The sequence below is a fragment of the Maylandia zebra genome, linkage group LG8 (assembly GCF_041146795.1).
Source record: "Maylandia zebra isolate NMK-2024a linkage group LG8, Mzebra_GT3a, whole genome shotgun sequence".
Taxonomy (NCBI): domain Eukaryota; kingdom Metazoa; phylum Chordata; class Actinopteri; order Cichliformes; family Cichlidae; genus Maylandia; species Maylandia zebra.
The window spans coordinates 6,344,860-6,370,530 of NC_135174.1; the positions used below are offsets into that span (position 1 = coordinate 6,344,860).

A 25,671-nucleotide genomic window follows, 5' to 3' on the forward strand; every position below is an offset into this window, starting at 1 on the left:
TTGTCGTGCTGGGCAAATGTCACTGCAGGAGTCCTGAGCTGCAAAATCCAAACATGAAAAAAATAAATAAAATTCAAAAGCGTGACCCCCTAAAAGAGAAAAGAAAAAAAGAAAACAGATCAAACTGAAAATGTTCCCTTTTTTAAAAAAATGTTTTGTTTCGCACTTTAGAACCTCCATACATGAGTTTGAACAAAATGCGATGTCGTGCAGAGTTGGAACACGGAGCTCTTACGAGCTGCCCCATCAGGCATTAATATACTTCTTCTTGCTGTTCAGTTGGAAAGATGTTCCAACAAATTGTGAGAATGACACTTGAATATATTTAAACATTGAAACTGTGAAATTTTCTTTACCTTCAGTTTAAAATGTACCTACACCAAAAAAAGGAAACACAGTGAGGACTGTGAAGTGTGGCAATCAGTACATTAATATGAAATACTGGAAGATGTAAATACAAGAAGAAAATGTGCCCTGCAAGTATGAGTACACGGTTGTGTAAACACAAATCACAGAACTGTTTCCCGTAGCCTGCAGGCAGAGCTGCTCTGTGTGCCACTCCCAAGAGCATGGGAGGAGGCTGCTGAAGGAGGGGACTGACTGCAGAGTGTCAAGCCCACACAGGTGAACTCCCGCTGGGGTGGAATGCAACGGGCGGGAGGGGGGGCTGACGCACAGAGGTGTGGACCTTTTAACTTAACAGGGTGGGGAAGATGGAGGCGGCGGAAGGGAGTTAACTCTATCTGTTAGAACTACTCACCTGGATAGGAAAGTGTGTGTGTGTGTGTGTGTGTGTGTGTGTGTGTGTGTGTGTGTGTGTGTGTGTGTGTGTGTGTGTGTGTGTGTGTGTGTGTGTGTGTGTGTGTGAGCATGCAGGAGCAAAAGGAGGGATCAAGTCACAGCCCTCGCAGTATATTCAGTCAGCTGCTCTCACTGAGTCTCATATCTCTCCCACATACACTCTGAGACACACACACACTCACTCTTACTTGAGTGAGCGCAGTTTGAGGGCAAATAAGTCAATATTTGACCAGAGCGGACTGTACAGGAACAAAGAAACAGAAGAGAGTAGAAGCTGGAAGTGCGTCCGTTTCTGTTTGTAAGGGGAACTGTCAACTTGGTCACAAGGATTTGAAGTTTTTGGTTTTTTTTTTTCCTTTTTCTGCTAACAGGTGGATACAAAAACTCTTCACCAAACTCCTGGGTCAAACAAAGCAGAGAAAAAAAACGGGGAAATAGTTTTCTTATTTATTGCTGCACCTTTGGACCTGGACTGGGCGAGAACACAGTAACAGGTTTGTTTGATCAGTAATCTCTTTGTGTGCGGTTGTAAATTGCCTGATGGCTCCATTGTTTTCAGCGTCCTCTTTAAACGATAATCACAGAGCTTCGAGAAATCGACTGGCTACTCTACCTGTTGGTGTTTGCATGACTTTTGAGCGAAGTGTCTGGCTGTGAAACGTGCGTTATATAACTTTATATCAGGCCACATGGTTTTAGAATTGCATGCAAGACCGATGACTGAGGTTTAAACAAAGTTGCTTTAAGTTTACTTGTTATTTTCTTTTTTCTTTGTGTGTGTTTGTGAATTTGGCTTCTCGTTCTGCATGATTGCTCACATCAAAACCCAGACTGCAGTGTAGCACAGGTGAAGTGGATCAGCTATGGGGAGAGTAATCCTTCTTCTTTTGCTGCCTGTTGTGTTGCTGCTTGTGTTGTGCTGTTTGTGGTTTTATGGGAGGAATTTGCAGATAGCAGGGCGGGTTTCAGGTGTCACCCTTCAAACACGTTACAAAAGACCCTCCTGCCCTTTCACTGATGATGTCAAGACGAGGTCGGACCCGCACCCAGCGGTGGTATGTTCACCTGGCGGGCATGTTGTTGTCTGTGCAGAAACAAGCCCAGCTTAATGCCCCGCAGACTCCTTCTGAGCAAAGAAAAAAACAAAAAACAGCACGAATGACTCTGCTCTGTTTTCTGTCCCCTCAAAGCTGTAATTTGTGTCAGTGTCAGTGTCATAAATGCCTGCGTGCCTTTGATTTCGCCTGAGCGGGAGCAAAATGCAAAGTTGCACTTTTTTTAGCTCATATTCGACGACTCATGATTAAGTTTGGGGATAAGAGCTGGTTTGTTCTGTGTTTCAGGCCCAGCTCTTTATTGCTCACGCACACACCTGCAGCCAGCTCAAGTTCACACCGAGTTGCCAGGTTGGCTTTCCCATGTGTTTTTCAGGCTGTGTTTTTAACTCGCACAGGTCATTCTCTCGCCCGAAGGAGAAATTCCTTTTCAGGGTTGTAAATCTTCGTGGCGCGAATCACCTTCTTTTCTTCCTTTTTTTTCTGCGTGTGCACTCAAATCGCATATGCCCACTGCAGCAATTACAGAGACCTTTCATGCCACACAGCGCCCTTTGTTCAGTGCCATGTTCAGTGGAGTGTTTTTTGCAGCTTCCATCCAAGATTCCAGAATGAAATTATAAAGTGGTTTTGTTGTGAAGAGTCTGCACAGCGTGCTGCTGCGAATATTTCCAGGTCCCACCCTGCATCCGCCCTTTCATGTCAGGATTCGATCCATCACTCTGCTGCAAAGATAAAGTTTGCTGGGAACCTTTTTTTCTTTATTGATCTGTATCTGAGATTTCCACCTACACCGTTACAGTGGAGCTGTATTGAATGTGTGTAGTGCAAGATGTACGGTCCCCAGTATTGGCCACGATCGACCTCAGAAGCAGCTTTTTCTTCTGCTGAAGTTTCTTCTAGAGAAGTCAGTTAACAGTTTGAATTAGAGATGACGATTTATTTATTGTAAATGGCTGTACTAACATATTCTCTCTTTGCTAACACTCCTAAAAAGTGTCCAGTGTTTTAAAGAGTAGAAATCAGTGAATGTATTTTAATAGGGTCTAGTGTTTGTCTTTGGAAGCTGCTGTTTTCCCAAACTGAAGTGAAGGTAAGGGGAGCGTCTGGGCCTGGTCTCTCTGTCTGGCCCCGAGAGTGCAGGTGGTTCAAATTACACCAGAGGGAAGTAGATTCTCTGACCTTCTTTTTTTCTTTTCTTTCCCTAAAAGTGGATTTGAGAATTCTTCTACATTTGATTTTTTTCAAATTTGTTCTGTTTCTCTTGCAGGAAGGAGATGGGGAGATGGACGTTACATCTCTCGGTAGGGATCGCGCTTGTAGCGGTCCTGTTGACCTGCTCCTATGCTGAAGGTGAGAAAGACCAGATACATGTTACCTCAACTAGACACACATTTATTTATTGAGAACATTTATTGTGAAATATTTCTCAGTGCTGTTTGTTTGAAGCTACTGAGGTGTAGATTGACAGAACCTGTGCTATCTGCAAACTGTCTTGTGCTCATTTGCAGATTTTTCACCAGATTTGTACACTCATTTCATTATGTCGACTAAATTACAAATTGATTACTGAAAGCTATAACTGGCGTATTTTTTTTTTTTTTACGAATGAAGAAGTTGGATTTGACCTTAATTTTATAAAAGCTCTATTAAACCTGCTGGTTTAGCCAACTTTTATGGAATACAGGACCAAAATGAGAGATTTGAAGATGTGCTTGGTGTCAGTTGAGCTGCTGTTCACAGGTTCGGTTCTCACTGCGTTTCCTCTCTGTGATTCCTTCTGAGAGCGTTTCATTTTCTTTCTGCTCCAACAGAGAACTACTGCTTTGCCTCCAGGGCCAGCTCCTGCTCAGAATGTCTGCAAGCCGGGGTCGGCTGCGCTTACTGCTCTGAAGAGGTGAGAGTAAAAAACTGCAGAAATACGAAAGAGCAGAAAGACGATTCATTCTCAATGTTCTCATTCTTAGCATTTTGAATTTCAGGTGACACTGTTGCCTTATGTGAAGTAGTGAAGTTTATCTATTAGGTTGTAGTCAACAACTAATACATAAACAATGACATTTTAATGACAGAAAAATTCCTGTTTTTCAACTATACACTAAAGAAGTGTCTGGTTTTTTTTTTTCTTGAAGTAAATTCACAGAACAAAGGATATTTTCTGTGAATTAATGAAAACTTTATGTTTTATAATTACAGGACAGTTTGGGCAATGAACTGCAAAAACCTTTTCTGTGATTTTACACATTTATCATGTAGTTTCACTGGTCCGACCCACTTAAGTCTGTTGTGTATGTTCTGTATAATGAGTGTCACGTCCCTGGTCTATAGACTGAATGTATTCCCTTTCCAATCATCTTACCTAAGTGGTCAAATGAAGATTCTGCAGGAAAGCAGTCTTCACAAATCAATCTTCCTTCTCACTCAGACCTATAATGGCCCTCGCTGTGACCTGCATAAGAACATAATTGTCCATGGCTGCCAGGCTGCAAGCATCATTACAGTTAAAAGCAGCCAGGAGATACTAAAGGTAAGTCCTGATCACTCTTCCACCAGTTTGGCCTCAGATTAATTGTTTTCAGTCAAAAGAATTTCTAGATTTCAACTTTCACATGTTCTTCTTCTTCTATCTCTCCTTCTGCGCAGAAAGAATCAATCAACGTCAATCTTGAGAAGTCTCAGGTGTCACCACAGAGTACCATGATGACCTTCCTGCCAGGGGAGGAGAAAAACATGACGGTGCAGGTGTTTGCCCCAGAGAAAGGCCCTCTGGATCTTTATATTCTTATGGACTTTTCAAATTCCATGGAGGACGATTTGGACAACTTGAAAAAAATGGGGAATCAGTTGGGTGAGCATCCTTGCAAAGGCGATGTGTCCTGATGAGTGTCGATGTTATACTGACTGGGAATGTATTTCCTGTAGCTTTGCTGGTGGGGAAGCTGTCGAGTGACTACACTATTGGATTTGGAGAGTTTGTGGACAAAGTGATAGAGCCCCAGACTGACATGAGGCCCATCAAGTAAGAAAAAATGAAGAAAGTTGAGCACAGTCTGTACGTGCATTAACATAGTCAAAACATAATTTCCTCTTTGTCTTTTTTCCATCCTCTTTGTCAGACTTAAACAGCCATGGCCCAACAGCGACCCTCCGTTTGCTTTCAAAAATGTCATTAAATTGACAAGCGACGTAAGTGAATTCACCGAGAAACTTCAGAAGGAGAGAATTTCTGGCAACCTGGATGCCCCAGAGGGAGGCTTCGATGCCATATTGCAGGCTGCAGTGTGCGGGGTAAATAAAAATACTAAACCAGTGTTGCTACGCCTACATTTGTGTTAAATTCACAGGTCTAAGACTGTCACCGGGTCCGTTTTCTGCCGCTTGTCTGGGCCAGGTCGCAGGGGCAGCAGCTTAAGTAGAAAAGCCCAGTCCGTTGAACAATCACCTCCTCCAGCTCATCAACCGAAACACAGGCATTCCCAGGACAGCAGAGAGATGTAATCTCTCCACTGTGTGCTGGATCTACCCCAGGACCTACTCCTGTTCTACCTCTCCTGGTAGGAAATGCCCAGAACACCTCAAACAGGAGGCATCTTTGTCAGATGCCCAACTAGCTCCTTTCTTCCTCAGGAAGAGGCAAAGCCACCTGTCAGAGAAAGCTAATTTCTACTGTTTGTATCCACAATTGTATTCTTCTAGTTACTTCCCAGGGCTTGTAATCACAGCTGAGGGTAGGTTCATAGACTGACAGCTTCACTTTGACTCTCTGCTCTCTTCACTACGACGGACCTGTACATCACATCACTGCAGATGTGATACAAGTTGGTCTGTCAATCCCTCTCTTTTCCCTCTCTCCTCGTTTGTGAGCAAGACCCTGAGATACTGAAACTCCTCCGCTTGGAGCAGCAACCTGGAGCGGGCACTTCACCCTCTTCCTGCTCAGAACTATAGCCTCAGACATGAAGGTGTTCATTCTCATTCCAGCTCAGCTCTCAACTGTTCCAGTGCTGGAGATCACCACCTGATGAAACTAAGAGAACCACATCACTGTGTCATTCACACTACCTCTCAGTATTCTCACATATAACTATACTTTTGTGCCAGTTTATAATTTTTTGTAAACATATTTTTCCCAGCAGTTAAAAAAAGAAAAACAATGTCTACAATGCTCCATTCCTCTATCATAATATGAACCAAAGTGTGACATAATGAAACGAACACTAGTTTTTCATGTACAAAAGGTTATTTAGGTCCTTCAGGCCATATTTTGAAAACCCTGGTGGTAATTTTACCAAGTAGCTTATAAACACAATATCTCTTTCCTGTCAAATAGATGCTATTTCCATTACAGTTTAGTTTCTTCTGTTTCCAAGTGGGCAGATAATGAGGAGTTACTGTTTGAGGAATATTTGGAAAGAAAGGCTTCTGACCAGCAAAGGTTGAACATGCACGTTTTCCCTAAATGCCCTTGTAATTTATTTACCACATATCTTTTGCGCTACATTGTATTTTGTTATTCTAGGATAAAATTGGCTGGCGACAAGGCAGCACACATCTCCTGGTCTTTTCCACGGAGTCAGCCTTCCACTATGAAGCTGATGGCGCTAATGTGCTAGCAGGCGTCTTGCCACGCAATGATGAGCAATGCCATCTCAATGAGCAGGGTTCTTACACAGAGGCTACAAAACAGGATTACCCATCAATACCAACGCTGGTCCGTCTCCTGGGAAAAAACAACATTATCCCAATCTTTGCTGTCACTGACCACTCCTACACGCACTACCAGGTTGGTGGGCTTTAGATCTTCATATTTCACTTAAGTCATACCGAAAGTCTGTGATAAATAGATAACTCCTTTTTTATGCCATGACATTTTTTTGTATTGTGTGCAGAAACTCAAAGAGTATTTTCCCATTGCTGAGGTTGGTCTGCTGCAAGAAGACTCATCCAATATCCTTGAAGTCATGGAGATTGCCTTTACGGTAACAGCTCACAGTTGCTAGCACTTTGTACTCTGTTCAGTCAATCTCTGCATGCTGATAGGTTTTTATACTGTGTGTCTTTTCAGAATATCCGAGCTAAGATGAGCATCCGTGCAGAGGACAGGCCCAAGGCTTTCGAGGCGAAGTTCTTGAAAGAAAGTGGACAGATTGCAAAATACGGGGAATTTAATTTCCAGCCAGGAAAAATTGTATGTGCCAAAAAAGATATAAACAATTATTTTACTAATAAATGTATTTGTGTAATAGATTATTATTTTTGTTGGCAACAACTGGGATTTTCAGAATTTAAATGATGTAACACCGCACTCCCTATTTTACTGTAAAAAAAACTGATCTACATAATTAAGACTCACTACAGTTAACTGCATGATAAAGCAAACAACAAAAGAGTCATAAAATCAACGTGAGGCTATTCTATCAAACGTAATAACCATTTTACTCTGTTGCCAAATGGTAAATAATTATTTTTCACTAGTGGCATGTGGTGACTTTTACAGAAAGGCAAGCAGAGACAATGAGCCCCAGACATTTTGGCCAAAGTGGTTACTAAGAGAAAATTTGTGTTACAGTGGAAAAGGATACACTGTACAAATCATTTACAAATCGTTAGGTTTTGCTTGCCCTGGCAGAAAACTACTGTTTTGTACACATTTTTGCCCTGTTAAACATCCATAGATCTATTTTCCTGCTTATCCAACTTAGCTATACATCACCAGTCTTTAACAAGAAAGCAAGAGAGAGACAACCAAACATGCTCATGTTCATGCCACGGCCAGTCACCAGTTAACCTAATAAGTAATGAATGATGAAACTGATGTAACCAGATCCAAATCAGAGTTATAAAAGGAAACCAGGCCAAAACAGTTTTGAATCAGCTTGTAAAAAATGCATTTTAATACTGTAAAGTCTGATATTTTCACATGACAGTCTGTGGGGATTGATTTACTTTTTTAGCCAACCACAGGAAGCAGGAACAGGAGGAACTACCTAAATGGATTTGGTGACATGATTTTGTGTGTGTGTGTTTGTGTGATTTCTAGGGCAAATTCGTGATGCAGCTCAAAGCTCAACGGATGATTGATGAAAACCACGTCTGCAAAATGGACCCGAATGAAAACAAGGGAGTAATGAGAGTCAAACCGACCACCTTTAGCACCGGGGTCATGGTTGATGCCACAATTTTGTGTCCAACCTGTGACTGTGAGAAGGTTAGAAGCACACAAAAAGCCTAGTTAAAGTCACATTTCTTTATGGCAGATCATCTTTAAAAGACTATCTTTAACTCTCCTCCAGTCACCCATTCGTAATGCACCTCGATGCAATGGAAAAGGAGACCTGGTGTGTGGGAAATGTCGATGCCATGGTGGCTGGTGAGACTTAATTATTCATTCTATAGAAATAATTTAAAAAAACTTACCAGGATGGCACATATGAAAATGATTTCAGACTTTTTGGTTTAATATAGTTTGCTGTCACGTCTCCTCTCCAGGGTGGGTCCTTTCTGTAATTGTTCAGGGAGTGGTTCAGCTGCAGACATCAACCAGTGCAAAGCAAAGGAAACAGATGAACCTTGTTCCGGACGCGGAGAATGTCAGGAGTGTGGAACCTGCATATGCTACAACCCAAATCAGTTTGAAGGACCCTACTGCGAGTATGACAAGACCCAGTGCCAAAGGCATGCAGGTTTCCTCTGCAATGGTACGCCAGACTGTGATGTTTTGTGACTCTTGCCACTGCAAACTAAGAATAATGGATGTAGTCACGGTGATGTCACCATATGACTTTGTCATTTTGTGTATTTTACCCTAGAAATTATCGGCTTGGCGCTACTAATTAGTGCTAGGCAGCAGGCTAATAAAATACTGGAAATTCACTCATTAATGCTGAAACACAGACTTCTTGAACATTTTTAGACAGCCTCAAGTGGCCACTAGGGGAACTGCAGATTTTTGACACTTTCATGTTAGCTTATTTTTTCAGTCAGAAGTCAAAGGGACATTTAGCAGATAAAGACTCAAGTAAATTGTAATTGTGTTTGTTTGCTGGGTTTGTTAGCTTTGTCACCTTGATAATATTGATAATAGCGATCTTATTTTCCAGCAGTGTTACTTCCAAAACTCTCTAAATGTACAAAAATGTTACATCTCATTCTTTCCTCTCTCATCAGACCGTGGCTCTTGCGTTAAGGGTCAGTGTGCGTGCACTGAGGGCTGGACAGGAAATGCTTGCGAGTGTCCCACGAGCAGCCAGACCTGTCTGGACAGCAAAGGGGTGAGCAGAGCCATTTATATTTGTTAATTAAATTGAATTATCATGTATCTTTAAATATAAGAAGCGCATGACTGTGTCCTTGTGTGTGCCAGGTTATCTGCGGTGGTCGAGGTAAATGTGTATGCGGCCGGTGTGAATGTTCAGACTCTGGGATGGAGTTGACTTCAACCTGTGAGCCAAATTTCCAGGTGGGTGGATAAGTAGATATGTAAATACTTTTTAGCCTCAGTTAACATCTGAGTGGTCTTGCTTGAGTTTCTCTTCATGTGTTCGTAACTTTTCTAGGCTCAGCTAGGTGTGTGTGAGGGCACGAGGAGTTGTGTCCAGTGTCAGGCCTGGAAGACGGGAGAGATGAAGGAAACAGAGAAGTGTGACAAGTGTCCGTTCAAAGTCATCATGGTGGACGAACTGAAAAAAAGTAAAAACCTACAAATTAACTTAAACAATGATTATCAGCTAGGACACTTTTAGCAGTAATAACACACGCTTAATGATCATGATTTGCGTTTTCAGAGGAGGAAGTGTATGAGTCATGCAGTTTCCGTGATGAGGACGATGACTGCACGTACCACTACACCGTTGACAACGCGAAAGATTCAGAAAAGACAGATTTGGAGGTTCAGGTGCTCAAGAAGAAGGGTGAGTGTTTGTATTTTACATCTGCTCTGTGCTCTTGTGACAACAGCTTATGTGTTATAATATGTGATTGCTGAATGTGGAGGAATCCTACATGATCACACAAATTTCTTTAATTTCAAAGTTCTTGTCATGAGTGTGATAAGAGTAGCTTGGAGAAAATTAACTGCAGGTGTAGTGTGTCGTGTGCAGAGATGGTGTGTACTGTACTGTAATCGGATTACTTTTTTCAAGTAACGAGTAAAGTAAGGGATTACTATTGCAAAAACGGTAATTAGATTACCTTTACTTTCCCGTAGGAACGCTGCGTTACTGCGTTACTAAAACCGTGATTTTTTTGCGAGAATGTCTCACGACAGTGACGTAAGCGAGTGCGCCGTTAGCGACAACAGCTGTGTGCAGATCAACAATGGATCATATATCGATTGTGGGAGAGAGTATGAGCGTGCAGCGTTTAAAGCGTGGAAGTACTGACCTTACTTTGAGTTTGATTCCATAAAAAGTGACAAAAACATTAGTGTCCGCTGTGCGTGGGAAGAAAACTTCTTTTTACAGCGAAAAAAACCCTAAACTTCCGAGCAAGCACCGAGTGCGCAACAATGTAATGGGAAACTCACAGAGAAAGTCGCAGATTCTTCCACTGACCGCGGCACACCTGCACCAGGGTAAACCTCCGCCTACCCTACGCCTGCTTTACAGGTGAAAATAGAGCAACAGGACCGCTAGTCTTTGACTTTATTTATTTTCTGCTGTGTTTTACTTGCATCTATTTGAAAGAGTGAGTGTAAACACAAAAAATATTTTATTTTATGAGCTGGAATGTGCAGAAAATAGGTTTAAATGTTAAACTAATTTATTCAAGTCAGAAAATGTTGCATATAATTAAATTTTTACTTGATGCATAAAATTAAAAGATTAAAACTGATAAAACAAATTTTAAAAAGAGACTTTTCCATTTGATTGCATTTTGTATGACGGATTATGTAGAAAAAGTAGAATTGGGCTGAAAGATCTATCGCTTTATCACCTCTTCAGGTTGTAAATTGTGTTTTTAAAAAGTAACTAAGTAACTAAGTAATTAATTACTTTTGAAAATAAGTAATCAGTAAAGTAACGGGATTACTTTTTTGGGAAAGTAATCAGTAATTAGTTACTGATTACTTTTTTCAAGTAACTTGACCAACACTGGTTGTGTGTTGTAATCTTATTAATAGTAAATAATAATGGATTGGATTTATATAGCACTTTTCAAGGCACCCAAAGCGCTTTACAATACCACTATTCATTCACTCTCACATTCACACACTGGTGGAGGCAGCTACAGTTGTAGCCACAGCTGCCCTGGGGCAGACTGACAGAAGCGAGGCTGCCATATCGCGCCATCGGCCCCTCTGGCCAACACCAGTAGGCAAGTAGGGTAAAGTGTCTTGCCCAGGGACACAACGACCAGGACAGAGAGCCCAGGGATCGAACCGGTGCCCTTCCGGTTACAGATGCGATTCCCAACCCCCTGAGCCACGGTCGCCTAATAACTTCAACCTAATAATAACCTTAGGATTAATTGTTCTTTAACTTTATGCGCTCTTTATTTAGGCAAACGTATTTAACGACACTAAGAAGTGCAGTGAATCTTATCAGGCTTGAAAAAATGAACCTCATACACACCGCCAGCTCTTCTGGTAAAACACCGAGGCTCCGGGACGCAAACTCCAGAGTGTCCCGGATCTGCCCCAAAGGCCTCCTTCCTGAAACCCCCAGTAGGCAAGCTAGTGAGTTACCTGAATGACAACTAGCACCTTTTGATGTAGCGAAGTAGTGGCTTTGGCACTGAGCGTGTCCCAATTGCCCAAGCTCTTAACCCTGTCTCAAAGTGAAAACCATGTACAACCTTCAGAGGAAGCAACTCCTGTTTTACCTCTCCTGGATTGCAGTCACTATGGCCCCACCAATGCAGCGAGCCAGATAAGGTCCTTTCTTAAAAAAAAGAGGGTTAATCACAGTTAGCAGTTGGATAGAACTTCCTCCAGTATGTTACGGCGAATGAGCTCTGAGCCCTGGAGTAGATGGCTTCACTCCACACTTTGTAATCCAGTCTTGATGTTAAGAAATAAAGATTTTCAGCAGTATTCTGTGACTGCTCATAAACCGATATCCATAACTGTTTTCAACAAAAGATTTAATGATATCACACAGACTTTAGAACAACAAAGCTGCAGCTCTAGCAGCTGTGCTTTCTATGATTTTGTTTCTAACTTTATCAATTTCTCCTGACGACTCTTCAGACTGCCCCCCTGGGAGCCTCTTGTGGTTGCTTCCCCTCATCCTGTTCCTCTTGTTGCTGTTGGCTCTTCTGCTGCTTTGCTGCTGGAAGTATTGCGCCTGCTGCAAGGCCTGCTTTCAGGTAATAAACACTCACATTTGGAACTGTAAATAATTAATTTTTTATATAAGTCACAGGGGAGGTAATGGTTTCTGTCTTTTCTCAACACAGAGCTGTCTGGCTCTGCTGCCTTGCTGTAGGAGAGGTAAGATGTTTATCATGTTGTATATTATTCATCATTTCCAGCAGGGGTTTGTGTTGAAGGTGAGCGACCTCATGTTGAATTCTATTTTCAGGCCGCATAGTTGGATTCAAAGAAGATGAATATTTGCTCCGTCAGTCTCTGCTTACCTCAGATCATCTTGACACACCGATGGTGAGGACCGGTCCACCCAAAGGTACTGATGTGGTTCGCTGGAAGGTTACAGACAATGTCCACCGTGGACCCAATCACACCCAGGCTCTAATAAAGCCAAACCCTAAAGAGACCAGTGAGTTCTTTCAAAAGCAGAAAAATTGAAGAAAAAGTCAAATGGAGTTTTGGAGTAAAAAAAACTTTTACACACATTTTTTCTTTCTTTTCAACTTTTGTAGTCCCATTCCCGATCTCACTTCGACTGAACAGGCTCTTCTCTGAGAGCCTGACACACCCCGATTCCAGAGAGGGTGACCAGCTCCGCAAGGAAGTTGCAGATAATGTGAGTCTTTTGGATTGTTTGTGGGCATGTATCAGTGTAGGAACAGTTTCACTTAGCTGTTTGTTTTTCCATTTAGCTAAATGAGTTGTACAAGCAAATTCCTGGGGCGCAGAAGGTGCAGAAGACCTCCTTCAGGTAAGATGGACTAAATGTCCAGTAACACCAAAATATGTGTGCTTTTTTGTCATCAAAGCTAGAAACAAATGGTTGATTTTCTCAGTAATTGTTGCTTTTTCTTTGCCCTTGCAGAACACAGAGAAATGCTGGAAAAAGGTATCATTAATATTGTAATAATGCAAGAAAACGGTACAGGTTTTGTCTTCTTAGGGAACCTAAGGTGATTCATGTCTAACTTCTCTGGCCCTGCTGTGCTCTTTAGGCAGGACTACACCATCATGGACACCGTCTTGTCTGCTCCTCGCAGCAGCTACCCAGATATCGTCAAACTTACTGAAAAGAACGTCCAGTCTGGAAACTTCCACGACCTGAAAGTGGTGCCGGGCTACTACACAGTAGCTACAGATAGAGGTGTGTGTTATTTGCGTGCCCAAATGGTTAAAATGGATCTTTTGTTTGCAGCAAAGCCAAGCTATACTCTTATTACTGCCTGCCATAAATCTGCTCTTCTTCTGCAGAGGCTGCTGGAGCCATAGAGTTCCAAGAAGGTGTGGAATCAGTAGACGTCCATGTGCCGCTCTTTGTCAAAGATGAAGACGATGACAAGAAACAACTGCTGGTGGAGGCTGTAGATGTGCCTTTGGGGATTGCAGAGATTGGAAAACGTTTGGTTAACATCACCATCATCAAAGAGCACGGTGAGGAATGTTGAGTTAAAGTTCGAGAGGCCCTGTGGTTTGAACAGTGTATGATGTTTGATCGTATAAACTGATTCTTTCCTCTGTTCCTCCACCAGCCACCAGTGTCTTTTCATTCCTCCAGCCGTCTTACACCTACAGCAGGAAGGATGGAGTGGCCAACATCCCAGTCAGCAGAGAGATCATTGAGGACGGACGCACACAAGTCGCATACCGCTCACGAGACCTCACTGCCAAGGATAAGAAGGTGAGCTGCTGCGTACTGGTAGCATGTGCGGCTTTTTATGTATGATATGGATGGGACTGAAAAATGAAGCCAACATGGCCACATTAAGGTGTCTCCGAAAAGTGAGTAAGCACTCACAGACGTCCATGTTAAGACATTAACACGTTTACAGTCCGAAAACTGTATCATCTCTACAACTTGTTAATAACAATTGTACACTGGGTGAGTGTTTTATAACTCATCCATTTGGATGCTGTTGGGACTTTAAATTCAAAAGATTTTATTTTATTTTTATTTATATACCAAAGGTGGATGCAGCTTGTTAACCATCATCCAAATATGGTCACGATTACCTCTAAAAATCCAAGGACGTGACCAAAACACTAAATGTATTATTTTCAGCCAGATTTAGAAAGCAGGGGTCTCCAACTCCAGCCCTCGAGAGCTACTGTCCTGCAGCTTTTAGATGCATCCTTGTTCCAACACACCTGAATCAAATGAACGGCTTTGCCACACTTGAGGTAATTCGCGCATTTGATTCAGCTTGCTGGAGTAGCTGACACTAAAAGCTGCAGGACAGCAGCTCTCGAGGACTAGAGTTGGAGACCCCTACTTTAGAGCCTTTACAGGCTTGTGCCAACTTCTAATCACAGTCAGCGTGTGTGGTATAGGTCAGTGGGTTTTCCACATTACCAAACGGTTCCTCCATAATGTATTTCAGGACTACTTGACTGTAGAAGGAGACCTGACCTATGGTCCAGGTGAGACTCAGAAGATAGTTCCTGTTCGTCTCCTGGAGCTGAGTGAGAAAGATGGTCTACTAGAAGACAAACAGGTCAAACAGTTTGTCATGGACCTCAGTAATCCAAGGCAGGGTGCCAAGCTGGGACGCTACCCGAGAACCACTGTTACCATCGCAGACCTGCCAGGTAAATGGATGCACAAGTGTTCTGATCACAGCCTTGATTCTAAGAGAAGAATTGATCGCTAAAGTTGCTCCTCTTTCCCACATTATCGCTCTTTATCACACAGAACCCAGTGTGATGGCGTTCAAGAAGGCCACCCAGAACTTCACCACAACAGATCCAACCTACACCATTCCAGTGGTCCGCACTCGCAGCCCCGAGACCCCTGCCACAGTGAAATGGCGCACCAAGAAGGCCCAGCGCTTTGAGTTATCTGGCCCTCTGAAGTTTTCTCCCGGAGAGACAGAAAAGAACATTGTGATTGATCCAAAAGCCTACCCCGGACCCATCCAGCCTGAGACCTTCCAGCTTGAGCTATTTGACCCAAGTACCAACGCTTCTATTGGAGACAAGAAGACCACCGTTGTCAATGTCACAGATGGAGGTAAGTGTGTTGAGGTGATGTTGAGTGAACTGTTAGTTCCACAAACACATTCATCCAAAGATTTACTGAAATGGCATTTGAGAAGTTTCAATCATTGTGAAACAAAATTACTGCAAGTTTGTTTATCTGGTAATTCCTTCCAATCCCCACAGTTCCAAGATCTCCTGAAATAGCACAGATGGCACAGAAGGGCTTCATAAACAGGAAAGCTGCCTCACCTGGTGGTCACCTCCTCTCCCCAGAAAACCCTAAGGCTGTAGCAACTGGACCCAGAAGCATCCGCCTCAACTGGGAACCTCCACCTGGTAACCCCATGGGGTACAAGGTACGCGAAATATCGCTGATAAGGCCTTGAAACAATATTTATCAAACTCACTGACTCCTAATCGGCCATTCACACTGCAGAAGCGAACAAATTTCTTTAAATCACGCTTGATTTTTCTGATTGTTATGCACGAAAAAAACAGGTCTCACCAACCACATCACTGCATTTGGCAGCTTTTTTTTAGGACAGATTTTCTGCAAATCACGCACGACTTTCAGTCAAGTTCAAAAAAATTCAGGATTTTATTTCATTTTTTCGCAACGCGCTTGGTGTGTAGAGGGCTTTAGTTTAAGAGCTGAATCCCATCAAGAAGATTTTTGGAATATTTATCAAGTCAGTGTTTTCTTTTAGGTCAAGTATTGGATCTATGGTGATCCAGAGAAAGATGCCCAGGTCTTAGATGTGAAGACTCCACATGCTGACTTGACCAACCTGTATCCCTACTGTGACTATGAGATGCGAGTGTGTGCCTACAATTCAGTGGGAGATGGCTACGATACTGACGTCGTCACCTGTCAAACACTGGAGGATGGTAATTACTGTAAACCCAGTCAATTTCTGTTAAATGCAACTTCTTTTTTTTAACATTAAAGCCCAGATTCCTCCAGCTTATAGCTAATAAGGATGCCGTGGTTCAATGCAATCATGTTACGATACAATTTACCCCCCACGTTAGAGCTAGTTTGTTTGGAACAACCTGTCTCAAGGCTAAATTTAAACTCACAAGTGGCTGCTGTGGCATTTTCCCGTAGTGCCCGGAGAACCTGGTCGTTTGGCCTTCAATGTCATCAGTCCAACTGTCACTCAGCTCAGCTGGGCAGAGCCTGCAGAGACCAACGGCAACATTACGGCTTACGAGGTCATCTACACGCCCATCGATGACGATATGAGTAAGAGACCCGCTCGTAAAACACAAAAGTTCTCCATATGCGCTGGGAGCGCCAAAGTTTGATTCTATCCTGTTGCTTCTCGCAGAGCCAGTAGGACCAGCTAAGAAAGTGAAGATCGACAATCCTAAAAAGCGAATGCTGTTGATCGAGAACCTCCAGAACGCACAAACCTATCAGTACAAGGTCCGTGCCAAGAACAGCGTGGGCTGGGGTCCCTTCAGAGATGCAACCATCAACTTGGCATCGCAGCCAGCCAGACCGCTGTCCAGTAAGTCGGTGACAAAGACCTCCCCAGAGCGCTCAGCCTCCATGAAAAATCATTTACCCCTTTCTTTTTCTTTCTGCCCCCAGTTCCCATCATTCCAGATGTCCCCATTGTGGATGCCGAGGCGGGAGATGAGTATGACGGCTACCTGATGTACAGCAACGAGGTGCTGAAGTCACCTGTAGGCTCCAAGACACCCAGTGTGTCTGGTGACGGTGGGTATCCAGAGCCAAAAGCACAACCTCCTCTTGAGAGCTGATAGTGTCAGAGAACGAGCTGTGACTGTAACGTGGATCCAGTGATTTCAATTCATACTCTTGATGCTCCGAGGCATCGTGTGTTAGGCAACGTGTTCTTTATGCAAAATATGCTGGCCCTTCTGAAAGAGAAGGAACATACATACTTTTCCTTTTTTGGGTTCTTTCTAATTTTTTCAGGTTTTTAGTATAAAACGTCTGAAAACATAAAAAAGACCCACCAGAGCTCTGAGACTCTGTGTTATTCTCAAGGCTCTGTCATGCTTTTTTGATACCACTTCCATCTGGCGGCCTTTTCCTACAGGCAGCGCCCCAGTCAAGCAGCAGCAAAAGTCTGCTTCCACTGCATCCGCAGAAATATGCAGTAGATGTCTCTGTGATCACAAACCAAAATGTCTTCAGTCTGCTGTCACTCTCCTGCTTTTTGCAGCCATTGTGTTGCTCTCATTTTTCTCCAGTAGTGCTAAAGTTGCTACTCACTTCCAAGACAGTTTGCACTTAAGCGATATATAATCACATCTACAGTACATGCATGCAGTTTGTCTTGTAAAGTACTCTATAGCAAAACAAACAAACCCACCCTTGGCCTGCTTGCTTCTCCACTGTAACCACCAAATCAAGGCTGGAAATATGTCAAGTTGGTGGGGTCCAACCTGGATCTCCGTAAGGTGTCGTGGAAAAGGCGAGTGGATGTCATCCCCAGTCGGCTCAGCACAGACACAGAGACGAGCTCAGATGAGACCCCCAACCCCAGCTACACCAAAACACCCCTGCCAGGTGAAGAACACTCCATCCGACCCCGCAGATAGGCAGCCGGCATGCCAGCTGTTACGCACGGCCAGTCATGCTCCCAGCAAGGCAACAACGTTTCTCTCTGCTTTCGTGGTTTAACTCATACTCAAATGTTACCACTTGTCCTTAGTCGGCACCTGCCCCATCTATCCTGCCCAGAGACGAGCACTGGCATCAACTGCTGCACCTCCAGTTGATGATCGGGTCTATTCTCTTTGTGTCCCACTGGGGAGGTTGTGATCTGGAGGCAGCTTGCCTGCGGTATAAAGCTGTATTACAAGCTTAGTTAGTGTGCAGAAGCACAGAATAAACAGACTTTTTGGGGGGTTTATTAATTAAAATACAGTTTCATCTCTGCAGAGCACTTTTCTCGCAGCTCTTTTTCCTTTTATTTTCGAATGTGCTTTTACATACGCGGCTCGGTTATTCACATTGGGGAGGCTGCCAGTATTTGATATGTTTTCTGCACATTAAGCAACAGCATTTACAGTTTTGCTTCTGTAGATGAAGACATGCTCACTTCTCTACTTGCTTATAGAGAAAGTACTTTAGTTTCATCATGGGATACTTTATCCACAGGTCAATGAAATATCTCAATATTAACTACATTAATTTGGAATGGCTAAACTTTAAGACTAATAATATTTCTTATCAGCCTAAATGGTAAATGGCCTGTATTTATTTAGCGCTTTACTAGTCCCTAAGGACCCCAAAGCGCTTTACATATCCAGTCATCCACCCATTCACACACACATTGGTGATGGCAGCTACATTGTAGCCACAGCCACCCTGGGGCGCACTGACAGAGGCGAGGCTGCCGGACACTGGCGCCACCGGGCCCTCTGACCACCCCCAGTAGGCAACGGGTGAGGTGTCTTGCCCAAGGACACAACGACCGAGACTGTCCGAGCCGGGGCTCGAACCGGCAACCTTCCGATTACAAGGCGAACTCCCAACTCTTGAGCCACGATCGCCCCAAGCCTAAGGGGAGTGTTGTAACACTAAGAAGTTATGTGTACCAACATGCCGAGATTATATAATAACTGTGTTTGGTAGTGTGTGTTAGCTTCCTAGCCTTTAACCCGAGTTCTATTTTGCTGTTTTATTTCTGTGATTTTTATGTTTTTATTTTTACTAACCAGCTTAAACAAAATCAGTAAAATTTCTATGCTGTAAAAAAAATTTTCTGACTGGCTCTTCCTTACCTGGCTTCCCCAAGTTGTTGTACACCTGGATACTCGCTGGTGTTGCAATACAATGACCATATAAGGAAATCTGCGCCGTCTCCGAGTTTGGCTCACATCGATTATTTGTACATACTGTGACATTATTTGTTACTTTGGCCATGTTTAAGGTGAGCGTCCTTTAAAATATGACTCTATGACCTGCTGCAATACAAGTAAGCATAACATGTGATTTGCTTGGAGAAAAATACAGTCTTCTAGCAATAAAAAAGAAGTGATTTCAGCTTGATTGAATGAAAAAGTGCGGTTGTAGTGTTCACTGCCCTATTGCACATAAGCGGGACTGAAACTGTTGCTGCTTTACTCTCCGCGTTCTGGCTGAGGCTGCTTCCCATCAGTGGCACTGAGAGTGAATGAACGCTTTAAATGTTGCAGATTGTGTACTGTGTTATTAACAACCCCGGCTCTCGCTGTCGTGCATCACAGATTATATGAACGGGAAGTGGGAACAGAATTTCCTTTTCCCCGGAGGGTCAGGAACACGTAACCTGTCAGCATCGTCCTCCCCCATGTCCACTCTGAGCTCAAACTACAGAGGGGCGGGCGGCTCCTATACCACGGAAACAACCACCACCTACTTGTCTGGGCCAGGTATGATGGGAGGGTGGGAGCAGCGCTGAGAAAAAGTAAAGTAAAACTTCATAACGCCGCATGTCTTTATCCTTCATCTGTCTCTCCTTCCATGCAGGAGGCTCTCGCAGACAGGATTTGATCGGAGGTGTCCACACCTCTGACGTTATCCTGAGGAAGCGTTCGGAGAACCGAGGCTACATGGAAGAAAATATCCGTGATTCTATCGTCATGGGGGACCTGTCAAGCAAATTCCCAGATCTTGGTAAGTTTTCACAGAGGTTTGAATTAATTTAGAGAAATTGAGAATGAATTATTTCTGTTCTTCTGGCCACGAGAGACGCTTTTCTATTTTTTTGGAGTGCAACAGTAAAGATGCCGTGGCAGGTAAACTATGCAAGAGCATGAGCCCATTGGTTTGGACATCTGTTAGCAGGGTTGGGGCTGTTGGCTGCACAGCAGACTTTGCAGGAGCTAAGCTGACTATCGCTGTTTCTCCCTCCCTCCCCTCGTTTCTATTCTACTTCTTTTTTCTTCCCTCCTTATGCGCTTTTCCTCCCCCTTCTGTTTTGCTTCCATCATTTTCTTTACCTCCTGGTGTCCTGCTCCCCTCTACCCCTCCCTCCTTTCCCCTGCTCAATGCGCCATCAGGTGGGTTCGGCTACACTGGGATGCAGAGCAGCTCTCAGAGTCACTTCAGCTACAGCCTGTCTCAGGGCTCGAGGGCCAGGAATCAGTCTTCAGACGTCAATGAAGCCTTGTATAGTCTGGACAGGGTTCTCCATGGTAAGTCTGCAGCATACAAGCATGGAAGCACTGGAAGGGTTTGCTGGGTGTGATGCATAAAGCACCCCTCTGCAGTCTTCGCTGCTTCTTTAAACGTGTGGAACTTTGCCTCGCTCTGAGATCCGATGTTCTAACAACTAGAAATCCCTTTTGTTTTAGATTAACACAATATTTCATTCATGTATACACATCACATCATTATTTCAAGGGGAACACACTCATAAAACAGACTTGATGCTAGCAATTGATATCATAAATTCAATCACCAGCCTCACCGACAAAGGGAATCGAGACCTTAGATTTTCATACAAACTGACTCCTTGTTGCAATCAGAGTAGTCGCCTCCTGCTGGCCGTTAGAAAGAATTGTGCCTTGGCATCACTTTTTTCAGACCTAGCAGGGATGCTAATAGTCAAACACATTACAGTTTTGCTTTTTATTGAATTTATTCATTTGCTTAACAGCTAGACTTTCTCCCACCCCAACCTGTCACAGCAGATGGCCCCGCCCCTCCCTGAGCCTGGTTCTGCTGGATGTTTCTTCCTGTTAAAAGGGAGTTTTTCCTTCCCACTTTTGCCAAAGTGCTTGCTCATAAGGGGTCATATGACTGTTGGGTTTTTCTCTGTATGTATTATTATAGGGTCTACCTTACAATATAAAGCACATTGAGGCGACTGTTGTTGTGATTTGGTGCTTGAATTAGTTTCAGGAGTTGGTGGAGATGAATATTGGGTTTATTATATTTTTCTTGTAGCCAAAACCACCAAAACTCGTATGTCATAAAAGGTCTGTGAGGGAATTTGATGTTAAATACAGTTTATCCTGCTGCCTTTAATCGCAGTGCTATTAGGACTACGCAAGAGCTGTAATGTATAATGCAATATATAATCTGTGACAGTCTTAAAATCAGTTCCATCGCTGCAAAGCACTCAGAGTAATGGAGATAAACGGCTTTGTGAAATTAGAAAAGTCATTTAAATCTAATCTGTCCCCTCTCTGATCTGAAGACGCACCACACATCTGTTAGGATGCTCATGTTTTTGTGTGTTATCTCTCAGATGCACGACTCGCCCCCGGCATTCCAGACACCCCGAGCAGACTGGTGTTTTCTGCACTGGGACCAACGGCCCTCAAAGTCAGCTGGCAGGAGCCCCACTGTGAGAAAGACATCCTCGCATACTGCGTCCTCTACCAGCTCCTCAACGGAGGTAAGTGCAAGGAGCACAACGTTAATGTGGAAGAGCGAGAACAGGATGTGCGTGTATTCACTTCCTGTTTATGGAGGCAGTTGACATCTTCTCCGATGGTGATGCTGACCACGCTCTGCTCCCTGTAGGTGAGATGAAGCGTATCAACGTGACAAACCCGGCAGAGAACTCGGTGATCATCCAGGACCTGCTGCCAAATCACTCCTACCTGTTTAAGGTGAAGGCTCAGAGCCAGGAGGGCTGGGGTCCGGAAAGAGAGGGCGTCATCACCATCGAGTCTGCTGTCGACCCCAAGAGCCCCCTCAGCCCTGTGCCAGGTGCTCATTCACTTATCAGTCCACAAAAACAACGTCTGCTTATCTTAACAAAGGCACTCGATCTAATATTTCTCCTTCCTCATGCTGTCGCTTGTCACTTCTTCCTCCAGGTTCGCCTTTCACTCTTAGCACTCCCAGCGCTCCAGGACCTCTGGTGTTCACAGCTCTGAGTCCTGATTCGCTGCAGCTCAGCTGGGAGAAACCACGCAAGCCCAACGGAGAGATCCTGGGATATGTAGTCACCTGCGAACAGCTGCATGGCGGAGGTGAGGCTTTCTGCACAAAGGTCACTTGCAGTAAAGCTGTTACATTTTAAATTGTGCGAATTTGGTTTGACCTCTGTTTCCTGTTTCCTGCAGGTGATATGCGTTCCTTCGAGGTGAACAGCGATGGCGCTGAAACCAGTCTGACCGTTCCCAACCTGACTGAGAACATGCCCTACAAGTTTAAGGTCCAGGCTCGAACCACACAGGGCTTCGGTCCGGAGAGGGAGGGCATCATCACCATTGAATCTCAGGATGGAAGTAAGATAAAGCCCGTACTGACAGATTGGCGTCTGATATTAATTTTAAAAATACAACAAAAAAACTCCCAGCGGTTATTGCTAGAAGCTGAAATAGACAAAAAGCTGATCCCCTCGGAGGGATGAGCGTAAATGTCAGTCTCTTTGTCTGTATTGGAGTGCAGGGCAGCTTCTGTCCAGAGTTGACATTTTAGACTGAGGCTATGCAAGAGCAAACATTTTGGAGTTATGTAACAGGAATATGCTCGATGAATTTTAAAGCTGGTACCAAAAAAGATCCATCTTCTGGGAACCTCTGGGGTAATTTATGATCCTCTCAGTCAAGGAGAAATATTGGCATGACTGTGGCGCAGCAAAGGTGCAGAGGTCTCTGTAATCCATCAAGAATTAATAGAAATTTGTCCAGCGATTCTTACTTTTAGCATAAATTGACAGAAATTATCATTTCCATGAGTTAATATGCATTTTTAAATGTTAAAAACTTAGATTCAACATTAAGAAAGCAAGCTTTTGTTGTGCTGCTTTGCACAATAGAAGTTATTGAGTTAAATCTGAAGATTGACAGGTGCTTGTTGACCTCAGGGTTCCGCTTACAGATAGGGAACCTTACATGACACCCAAAAGAGGAACGCGATCCAGCCCACTGGAAGGCTTTACAAAAAAAACTCCCATCATTAAAGGTACCGTTGAGGTCACCAAATGTCGTCTTTATGGGGGAATGAGTTACAGGGCGTCCACACAGGAAGCAGTTGGCTAGTTGCACATCTTGTTGTGCTCGATGGTTAGCTAGAGGACATTGTAGAGTCAGATTGCCTAGATAACTTTCTGAGGTGTTCATTCTTTTTGGCTTTAGTCGCTCACCTTGAAGTTGCAGCGTTATTTTGGTAGCTGTTCAAAGTCACTGACGGTCTCTTCAGAGCAGAGCAGCGGTAACTGTCAGATTTGATCAGCATTTCCTGTTTGGCGATCAACATGTGGATGTCCTTATTTGAGGAACTAAAAGTAGATCCTGATTTGGGTTATTTTAAAATATAAGCTGAAACAGTTTTTAAAGAGGCGTGAGACATGCTCTTCTTTGTACTACTGTTTGGGCGCCATTTACATTTTTTTGTCTACATTTTCTGGGGTTTGAGGTTTGCGTGTGCTCCTGGGTTTTATGAATTTTTACACAGTGTAAATACCTGTATTTCAAAAAAAGTTATATGTCTTATGTTGAGGAGATATCAGCTAGGTTGATCCTAGAGTTGGGCTTTGCTTTTGTGTAATATCACTTTATACCACAAGATGGTGCTGTTAATTATTATAACCTTTATTTAACCAGGCAAGCCATTAAGATAACATTTTTGTTCATAAAGGCAGCCAGCCAAAGCATAACACCTCCTAATATTTCAGAAATTAAACAACAGCGCACATTTCAGCTACATTTCAACACCACTTGTAGAATGCTGCCCCCTGGTGGTGAAGGTTTGGTTAAAATACCTTTAAAAGCTCATGTAGGATGAAGCATTGCAAATTAGCTTAAGCTTATATGATAATGTATTGCTCAACGCATTTCTGTCACTCCTTCTTGGAGATAACAGACTTCTCATCCATCTGTTTTTGTCCTTCCTTGCCTGTAGGTGCTTTGTCCCAGCACAGCAGCCAGTCGATGACACGGCGGGAGGTTTTCCACATGCCAACGGAAGTCAGCACACGAACTAACATCTCCCACACCGTGCTCGACGACCCCTTCTTCTCAGGTACAAAAATAATAAACTAAGCTTCATTTCTCTTCTTTTTAAAATAGGATGTGTTCACTGACTGTTATGTACCACTGTCTGTCCAACAGATGGGATGATGATGACTACGCAGCACACAGAGACTAGCGGCATGGTGACTCGTCAGATCACCAAGGAGGTGGTTCAGAGGGGCGTCATGGGAGCAACTACTGTCACAAAGAAGATGTTTTATGAATCTTAAAGGGCGCGTTTGACAAACTGGCATCCAAGTGTTCGACATAATGAGAAATCATATTTGAGAATCTCTTTTAAAAAGAGTCGACTTCACAGTGCTGAGAGTGTTTTTGTATATGTGCGAGGGGGTGTAGCTTTCACTTTGCAACCAAAATTACATTCCACATAAGAACTCGTGTCTGTTACAATCTGCCGTCATTTTCTTCTATAAGTTCAGTTTGTTTTAACATATCCATACGTATCAAATATCAAGCTAGGTCTATGAACTCACTTTGTGTTGCACATTTCCTGCTAACGAGGAAAAAGCCTGATTCTCTACTGCAGGCACATGATCAAAAATATACAGGATGTAACATGTTTTTGTATCTCATACATTTGAATTAAGTTGGTATTTTTCATGCTTAAAGTTTTTCTTCTCCCCGTGTGTTTAGCATTTTAAGAAGTTTTTGACAGTAAGATATGTGTACGGTCGTCCTGAGTTACAAAACAGATGCACACACAAAAAAATAACAAGAAAATAAAACCATTTCACTTTGCCTAAAAATTTTGGGACACCATTTTTTAAATGGAAGGAGTCCTAGCCCTTGAAACAGCGGAAGATATTGCAGTTATTAGGGAATATTTTCACAAAGGATATTTACCATTCAAACCCTGAAATCAAGAATTAGGCCTGAGCATAGAGGCATGAGGAAATCTGCATTTGTAAGAAAGCAAGGTGCTCCCTATAAACAGTAAAATAGTATTTGTTGCATTTAAGAGTGATAAGGATTTTTAACTATCCATACTGCCTGTTGCCTGTTGTTTTTTGCTTTATTTTGTATTTTGCATCTTCAGGCCCCCGTACAAATGTGTGTAAAGACAGAAAGATTGTATTTGCTTCTACTGCAAGTGCTACTATGTTTGGCTTTATATTTTCTTTGAAAATGCTTTTGTGAAACATTTTTGAGGGAAGCTCCTTGGTAGGAAAATGGATAAGTGGATAAACGTCTCACCAAAAAACATTTTCAGTAGTTTTCCTGTTCTTTCGATCAATTATGTATCTCTTACTTTTTAACAGTTGAACTTTTATTATTTTATTTTTCAACTATTTTATTGCACATAATAAAGATTTGAAAGGATTTTGTGCTGGCTGATGGTTTGTGCAAACTTGTGCAAAAATAAGTGAACCAAAAATAATACAAATGCAACTCCTGCAGGTTTAGATCTCACCCTGGGTCAACCTGAATCAAATGCTTAATTCATTACCAGGCCTCTGGAGAACTTCAAGACGAGGTGACGTGTCTAAAATCTGCAGGACACTGGCCCTTGAACGCCTTGAGTACCCCCATCCCTGCTCTAGAGGAAACAGTGGGTAACAGGGAAGAACTTAT

The 25,671-nt window shown here is 43.1% G+C and overlaps 1 protein-coding gene across 3 annotated transcripts; it reads left to right on the plus strand.

The window, feature by feature from the left end:
• Positions 1-915: 915 nt before the first annotated feature.
• itgb4 (integrin, beta 4) lies at positions 916-25,419 on the plus strand. Of its 3 annotated transcripts, none has more exons than XM_004557482.5 (42): positions 916-1,295; positions 3,127-3,209; positions 3,671-3,753; positions 4,282-4,383; positions 4,500-4,704; positions 4,779-4,875; positions 4,973-5,144; positions 6,376-6,639; positions 6,746-6,835; positions 6,922-7,044; positions 7,897-8,064; positions 8,150-8,226; positions 8,346-8,554; positions 9,024-9,127; positions 9,220-9,315; positions 9,413-9,545; positions 9,641-9,766; positions 12,046-12,164; positions 12,255-12,288; positions 12,380-12,574; positions 12,678-12,781; positions 12,858-12,916; positions 13,031-13,054; positions 13,161-13,309; positions 13,417-13,596; positions 13,695-13,843; positions 14,544-14,751; positions 14,855-15,172; positions 15,325-15,497; positions 15,849-16,029; positions 16,250-16,387; positions 16,473-16,655; positions 16,739-16,867; positions 19,372-19,536; positions 19,634-19,780; positions 20,167-20,301; positions 21,360-21,509; positions 21,638-21,826; positions 21,937-22,092; positions 22,186-22,350; positions 23,969-24,088; positions 24,178-25,419. In XM_004557482.5, exons 2-42 carry the CDS (start codon positions 3,134-3,136, stop codon positions 24,306-24,308), a joined length of 5,826 nt encoding a protein of 1,941 aa, XP_004557539.3. In that variant the 5' UTR covers positions 916-1,295; positions 3,127-3,133; the 3' UTR covers positions 24,309-25,419. The 3 variants fall into 3 exon arrangements, with proteins under 3 accessions (XP_004557539.3, XP_076743350.1, XP_076743351.1); XM_076887235.1 differs by lacking the exon at positions 916-1,295 and adding an exon at positions 2,086-2,207; XM_076887236.1 differs by lacking the exons at positions 916-1,295; positions 20,167-20,301 and adding an exon at positions 2,086-2,207.
• Positions 25,420-25,671: the final 252 nt, after the last annotated feature.